This window comes from Hordeum vulgare, chromosome 5H, assembly GCF_904849725.1.
Source record: "Hordeum vulgare subsp. vulgare chromosome 5H, MorexV3_pseudomolecules_assembly, whole genome shotgun sequence".
Lineage (NCBI taxonomy): Eukaryota > Viridiplantae > Streptophyta > Magnoliopsida > Poales > Poaceae > Hordeum > Hordeum vulgare.
In genome coordinates, this window is record NC_058522.1 from 515,480,071 (window position 1) to 515,488,156 (window position 8,086).

Sequence of the window (8,086 nt, forward strand, 5' to 3'; positions counted from 1 at the left end):
TATAAAATCTATTACAACGGTACATGGCTTCTGAAGTGCCGAGTAACGGTGATCATGTTGATCGTACTACATGCTTTTGGAAAGCTAGAGCATGAGAAGGCAGAACCATCAACTCAAAGTGACGTGCAAGCATAGTAGCCACATAACTCATGGGCGGAACAAAGCGGGAGTAACCAGCCAAATTTTCTACGTAGAAACATGCCACCTTCACATTTTGTAAAGAGAAGGTGGTTAAGGAGATGCGAGCAAAAAGTGTGAGAGAATGGTATTTTGCGACTACATGAATAAAATGACATGCTTGTAAAACACACATTTTCAAAACTAGAACAATTGTTTGATCACTGCTGTTATATATTTTTATATTTATTATGTGGCAATGCATGGGCATTCAGTCCTAATGATTTTCTCATCCACTTTGTCCAGTCATTGTTCTTAATTATTTTTTTCATTTTCAAGTCTATGTTGTTGTTCTTGTAGTACCTTAATCTGTCTTTTCCATTATGTTGTTTTGATAACACACATTTGTTGATGGAGTTTGACACATGATGCTAGAGGTCGACGACGTGCGGTTTTGTGTTTAATTCTACATGCAAAATGAAGGAACACACTGTGCGTATGTCTTTTTTAAAAACAGGTCATTTAGCGCACCCTTTTCCACATACAACTTATGTTTCACTTATTCTTTGTATTTTTCAAGGGTGGGCTGGAGAAGGTTTTCCTTGGGTCTGATTTTAGATAGGTTAGATGGGCTTATCAGTTTTCATTTGTGTGGCAGGAGAAACCATACTTCATGAGTGTTTGATGCTCTAGATGGGATGCGTGGAAGGTTGCTTCGAAATTTATGTCCATGTGTTTTTAGCCAAACCAATGTGCAGTTCATGATATGTGATGTGCAAGAATATCGTGTGCATTGAGGTTTTTCATGTGTACTTTCCACTTATGGCATGAATAACATTATGAATGACCATGTGTTGTACATATGAGTCAAGCTTTTCGTAATATGCCTTTTCTCTCACGTGAAGAGAAAACTTGCACAATTTTTTCAAATATCATAAAAAAACTACTAATAAAATACTTCAAGAATGTTCAACAGAGCAGTGTTAACAGAAAACTAGAATTATGAGATTCTCAATTACCACAATTATTTTCTAATTATATTTTGTTATCCCGTGGCAACGCACGGGCACTTAACTAGTAGATAATAAAAGTATTTCAGAATTAAATAAATATATATCTAAAAGAAAAGCTAAAATAATGAAAATGTATGGAGAAGTGCATGGGTTGGGAAAAAAACCGCCTATGTGCTCTCGGCAAGAAAGACAAAACAGTTCAGCTTGCTACAACAAATATATTTTTCAAAAAGGAGGGCATTGTCTCAGCCATGCACATATCCATTCACTACCACAAATATATGTAATGAATTGCTTAATTTTCCCATCATTACCTTGGATAATGTAACATTATTGTCACGATATTTCTGCATGGTTTCTGAGAACATTTGCACCGTCCAAGCTATACTGATTTCTCAGGTAATCATTTATAAAAACAATCCACTTCTTGCTGTGAATAAAGTTGTCGCAGATAAAAGAAAAAAATATGTATATGGATTATGGACACATACACACACACACCCATCTCAACACAGAGCATAGTGTTACACTTCTCGTTTCTTCAGCTTTACTATGAGCCCATTTTTCATCTGCAGTAAACAAGATAGCTTGGGCTGGATGCTCTGGCCTTCCACCAGCTCCACATCAAAGTTCCACATGACTGCAGCGACGATGGTCTTCATCTGCATAACCGCGATTTCCTTGCCCATGCAAACCCTCGGGCCCGAGTTGAAGGCCAGGAACTTGTGAGACGGTACATTCTTGAGCTTCTTGCTATCGTCCAAGAGCCATCTGTTTGGGTTGAAGTCGAGGCAGTCTTTACCCCACAAGCTCTCCATTCTCCCCATGGAGTAAAGAGAGATAAAGACAGCATCACCGGCGTGCACCTCATGACCACTTGGCATGATATCATCGGTAACCACTGTCTTGCGCTCCATATGTGCTGGTGGGTATAGCCTGAGAGTCTCGTACAAGGTGGCTCTTAGATACACCAGATATTTGGTCTCCTCCGGATCAAAGACCATTGCACGCATACCGTGGGCTACTTTGTGCGATGCAATAGGTGAGAGTTCATTACGGATGATTGACACGATGTTAGGGTTCTGGGCAAGGTTGTAGAATATCCATGGCAGGGTCGTGCCGATTGTGTCCCTCCCAGCGATCATGAAGTTAATGAATGTCGCACGGAGCAAGTCATCTTCGGCGAAGTCTGGGTCATTGATGTAGCAAGATAAAATATCACCCACAACCTCTTCACCCTCATCCGGGCCAGCATTTTCTCTGGTGGCCTTCCTCCTCTCAATCGTATCCACAACAAACCTGTGGAGCACTTTCTTCGCTTCATGGAGCTTTCTCTCAGGACCAATATTTAGCCACCTCATTGCCTTCCACAAAGAGGCCGGCATGGTGTGCCGGAGAAATCCCACCTCCATGACCGTGTCCATGGCAATGGAGGCATCAATGGGAGGCATGTCCGAGGACAGGAAGCCAGGGTCCACGCCAAAGACAGCCGTGGCAGTCATGTCAAACATTAACCTCACCATTAATTCTTGCATGTCGAATGAAGTGCCTGTACTCGCCATGCGGGCTAACAACGGGAGGAGGTGGTCCTTAACCTTGTCATGGCAATGAGCTGCCACACGGTCAGTAAACCACGGGCTGCTGATCACGCCCACAAATTTCACGCGGCGCCGACGCCACAGCTCGCCGTCGATAGTGAAGAGGCCACCAGCCATGATGTCGAAGATGGCAGCGAATTCCGCACCCTTGGGGAAGTTGTGGTAGTTGGTCGTGAAGATGTGCTGGATGTTGGCAGGGTCGCAGGTGATGAAGAACCGCATCCCGCCCCAGGCGGGCCATCCCCATTGAAGTTGAGGCCTGATTTGGCGAGGACCACACAGCTGTACTCATGGAAGTTGTACATGTTGGCCATGAGAGAGGAGCATGCCTACTATTGGCCATTTTGTGGGGGCACTGCTGCTGATTGGTTATTTGATCTTCTACAACTAGACCTCAGCAGGTACAAGTAAGGGCCCAGGGGAACAAGTAGCACAAGTAGTGCAGAGATGAATGACATTATTATCATAAGTGTGGTGGGGAGGAGTACTTACTTGATTGCTGTAAGGTGCAATGGACATGCCGATGGTTTCATTTATATATAGACAAGTTCCCTTCGTCTGAGTCCATTGGTACAACATGCGTTCTGGTGCACGATATAGCATGCATTCTGTGCATGAATATCATGCGTTCTGTATCGTCATGAAATAGCATAAAACTTGTAAGTATAGATCCCAATTAATCGATGTGACATGAACAAGGTATTTAAAATCATCACGCGTATGCTACCTTCATTATTTTTGGGCTGCTGCTGCACTGGAGTAGTGGACAAACAACGTATGAATGTTGTTGCTGGAACAGGCGACAGACCACGGCATGCTCATCGTGTTCAGGAGACTCGTGCACTGAAGGGCATCCAGATCAACTCTGAAGCTCAGGGCCTAGAAAAATCATGGACATCCCGGCCTGTGGATGAGGGCCGAACTGACATATATGTATGAAACCTGATACCATTATTTGTATTTCACCAGATAGATAATAGTAGAATGAATGAATAAAACCGATGGCTACACTATAAAAAATAAACAAAAAACAAAGATAGCATCACTTCCTTCGCAAAAACTCAAAACGAAAAAGGCAAAAACAGATGTTGGTCCGACCGACTGCAGAATCCCGACTTCAACCCCATGCCCTGGCAGAGGCGCAAAGCAGTGATTTGTATCATGTAGGTATCTACGTCCATCCTGCTGGATCAAGGAGCAGATCTAACCATCTTTAAACTGAAAATATACAAGCAGAATTTGAGTTGAGGCTATCTTTTAAGACCCAACAGGTACACACAAAATGCATGTACATGCATACCTGAGCACTTATCATAAGCCAGGATAAACGCTAGCCTGCAAGTCACCGCCAATTATGCATCTATAACGGTTTACAGCAGAAGAAGAAAAATCATGGTTAGTAGGTCACTGCCAACAGTTCTGTGCAAAAGCTCATCACAACTATCTGATCGTAGAACCCCAAACTTGACATCACTGAACGCTCTGTTTTCAGATAGAGCGACATTGCAATAGCAGTTACCTACATTCTTATAGTATTTTGGGCAGTCCTGCGATCTCACGACCATGTGATTGGGAACGTGACGTCATCCAGCGTCTAGTACGCCTGCGAGTCGAGATCAGCTTGGCAATGCCGATGCGCTAAACTCAGCTGGCTCCCACAACATGCATGCACTGAAATGCTAACTTGATTTTGTGTCTAAGTAGCAAGTTTAGGTAACAATGTTGCCCTTCAGGAAGAACCGACGAGAATCACGGAACAAGGCGGAGCCAAGCAAACGCGAGGGCCGTCGGCGCTCGGTAAGTCAATGGCCACTAGGTTGCTACTCCAGCTACGAACGGATGGGAATAAACACAAGCACCTGGCGTGCAAGGAGGCAGGAAAAGAAGCTGACCAACCTGGTGGCGCTTCCAGCGGACCAGGAGAGGTCGCCGCCGGCCATGCCGTGGGCGCAGTTCACCCGGACGGACGTCGACGAGGCCAGCTCCACCGCTACCACCAAGCGCCGTCACCTTGAGCTTCGCGCCGTCCGGCTGGCGCGCCGCGGCGTTCGGTTCTGCTCCTCGGGTGTTTGACTCATCATTCAGGAACAAGACTACAGCATGGGGAGGAGAGAGTGTTGTTGGGCTGATTGATGGTGGGCTACACCGGTAATGTGGTTGCTGCAGGGCCGTGTAAATAGATGGGCCTCATAGGCCGCCGTTGACGAGCAGCTCAGTGGGCTGCTGCGATTGAGACCAACGTCGATATTATTTTCTCTTTTTTTGTGTGTGTGTGGTATCAACTGCAAGTAAGAAACATACACACATTACACGGTTTTTTTTCAGGCCACAAGAACAGGAACACTGGAGAACCGCACCGAAAAACACCACGGGTACAAACATGTCAGATCTTCCCAAGATAAGCAAGCAAGCAACAACAAAGGTTGAAACCGAAAACATGTGTGAAATGGCATCCATACATAAACCTAGGGATGGGGACACATTGCAACAGCACCTCGTAGAAAGGAAATTAAACAACACAAACAGCGCTGCTGTCAGTAACGCATCGACAGGGCAATCAGATGTTCAAATGACCCCCTCACACCAACAACGCTTTGTAATAGGCTTAATAACATCGACATCTCTCGATGCAAAAGTATCGCACCAGGCTAGCAAATCCGCCTCTTGTGGTTCTGTGCACCTTGTAACTGTTTTTGACTAGTATTCAGGCTTGCCGTAGTTACAGCCAAAAAAATTGCTTCGAAAATTTTGCAAATAAATCAGACCACGGAGCACACGTTTTCGAAGAGAAGTTGTGTCTTACAGTGGATGCAACTGGACGCATGATAAAAATCGACAGAGTACTACTAGATCTTCACATTTCGGACTAAATTCAGCCAGACTGCTCATACTACTGAAGGTGGGGTGACTATGTCTAAAATGTCCACCATGATTGATGGGCAGCTTGTTGTGAGGTGCCTGAATCCATCGGTCTCCTTGACAGCTCGAAGCACGCCCTGTGAAGAAAGGTATCTGAGACAAGCATTCTTGAGTTGCACGGTCTGGTGCTGTTCCGCTAAAGCAAGGGTGGTTGCAACTGTCTGCACATCAATTCTCTTGCATAGTTTCCCTTCACAGATAGCCTTTAGCCTGTCCAGTCCATAGCGATCTGCGGCAACCAACAAGTGCTGCAATGTCACATTCTGATCAACATCACAGTTGCTTGGCAGAGTATCCGTGTATATGAAGTGGAGGAGTGCCTCAAAGATGGAAGGCTCCATGTCATCAATCTTGATGTGTTTCATGGTGGTCTCTTTCATTTGACCAAAGAGCTCGGCCTTGAAGACGTATGATCGCGCAGCTAACACGCATTTGTGTGCATTGAAAAGTTGATCATGGACACTGAATGTCACATCCATGCCTTCTCCATCCTTCAACATGGTTGCAAAGTGTGTGTGCAGATCCGACTGCGGAACTGGGACTATGAGTGTGCTATCTTCTGTGTGAGGCTCTTTCACGACGGTCAAAACACATCTGATTGTGAAGCAGTCGCCATTGCGGGATAGCAGTTCCTTAAGCTTGGAGTTCGCAATAAACTTGCCCCAGCCCCAGCAACCACCTACTTGCTTAAAGGTATATGTCGCACTCTCTAGATTATTAACTTCTCCATCTTTCTCCAGTAAACTAAAAGTGTACTTCACCTTTGCATCTGTTGTCCCACTGCAGAAACACAAGAAGGCCGACATGTAGGCACCTGTATCCTCATGCAATCCATCAGGATATATTATCATGTTCCAGCCGTAACCGCTGTTGCTGAACTTGCTTGAGCTGATGAACTTACGGGCACCCATACCCTGGAGCAGCGAGTAGCTAGTCACCTCAAAGTTGTGGGCGGTGGTGACGGACTCTGTCAGGCATCTCGAGGAGGTCTCGGTAATGGGCTTGTTAACCAAAGAAGTGAAGTTGTTGGCCATGGCAACAGAAGTTATGGGTGTTGTTGTAACCTGAATGCTCTTGTACGTGCATGTACTCAATGTGTGCACAAGAAGACGTTTAGCCTTCAGCAAACATGGCGTTCACGTAATCACGTCCAACAAGCATCCATTGTTGGCACAAGCCCCAATCCACTGAGTACTTTTGGCAGCAATCTGCCTCAACACATAATTCCTACTGCCAAGCAATCTGTGGCGCTAACCTGGGAGTGGCAAGAGAAGCAACAAACAGTTAAAACAGATCGTGATTCGGCGCGCTGCCGTTGCGAGCGGGCGTCGATCAGGTGGGCCTCCACGCGACCACGCGTCTCCTCTCCCTCGCCGCCGCCTGCAATTTCGCGCCGCCTTCTCCGGTGGTATTGCGACCTCTCGTCTGCTTGGGGGAAAACCCTATTGGACGCTCGTTGCGTCGTAATGTCTGTCTGTCGGGGCTTCGCACAACGATACGCCAGCGATCGTTTCCGGATGGGCTGGCCCGTTTAACGTTTCAATGCCCCTCGTTTTAAAATCAGTCGGTTTTTACTGGTTTGATAAACTTTTAGAAGATTTCCTGAACCGACTTTTCCCCTGTTATGTTTCTTTTTCTTTCATTTTTTTCTTTTTCTGTTTTCCCCTTTTGTTTCTATTTCTTTTTTTTATTAACTTCAAATTTGCCCACAATTCGAAAACGTTGACAGTTTCAAAATTTGTGCACGATTCGAAAAATATTCACGGTTTTAAAATTTGTTCACAAATCAAAAAATATTCATGTTTCAAATTTTGTCCATAATCTGCAAAATGCTTACGGTTTCAGAATGTGTTCACAGATTCGAAAAATATTTGCAATTTTATAATTTTGTTCATGAATTTGAAATTTGTTCACATATATGAAAAATGTTCGTGGTTTTATAATTTTGTTCACGAATTCGAAATTTGACCATGTTTCACATTTTGTTCACAATTTGAAAAATGATTGCGGTTTCAAAATTTGTGCATAGGTTCAGAAAATGTTCACGGTTTTATAATTTTGTTCACAGTTTGAAAAATGTTCTGGATTCTCAAAAAGTATTGTTCATATCTGAGAAATGTTTTTGCTTCAAATTTGAAAAGAAAAGTAATTGAACTTAGTATACTTCCTCCATTTACCTCTAGGCCAGATGTGGTGTAATATTATTATCATATATTCTAATTTTATTTGTGATAATTGTATACATTTCCATAGCAAACATGCGTGGTGTTAGCTAGTTTGATAACTTTATCTTGTTGTCATGCTAAATTTTGGTGAGCCGATTTCGATCATCTAACGTTGGCAGCAAGTGAGTCCTTCATGCATGTTATTTTTTGAATCTATACACAGTTACTATATTAACTTATAATGTTCATGCAGAAACAATTTAAGTCTGACGGG

General features: G+C 44.1%; 1 protein-coding gene, 1 long non-coding RNA gene and 1 pseudogene across 2 annotated transcripts; all 3 read right to left on the reverse strand.

Moving 5' to 3' along the window:
* Positions 1-1,414: 1,414 nt before the first annotated feature.
* LOC123451983 lies at positions 1,415-3,202 on the reverse strand (annotated as a pseudogene).
* Positions 3,203-3,868: 666 nt separating this feature from the next.
* Positions 3,869-4,819, reverse strand: LOC123398212. Its single transcript, XR_006610110.1, has 3 exons — positions 4,625-4,819; positions 4,029-4,088; positions 3,869-3,946 (listed from the first exon to the last, which is right to left on the reverse strand). It is a non-coding gene; the product is annotated as an uncharacterized LOC123398212 (long non-coding RNA).
* A 794-nt stretch (positions 4,820-5,613) lies between these two features.
* On the reverse strand, positions 5,614-6,681 carry LOC123395184 (BTB/POZ and MATH domain-containing protein 2-like). Its single transcript, XM_045090123.1, has one exon. It carries the CDS (start codon positions 6,679-6,681, stop codon positions 5,614-5,616), a length of 1,068 nt encoding a protein of 355 aa, XP_044946058.1.
* Positions 6,682-8,086: the final 1,405 nt, after the last annotated feature.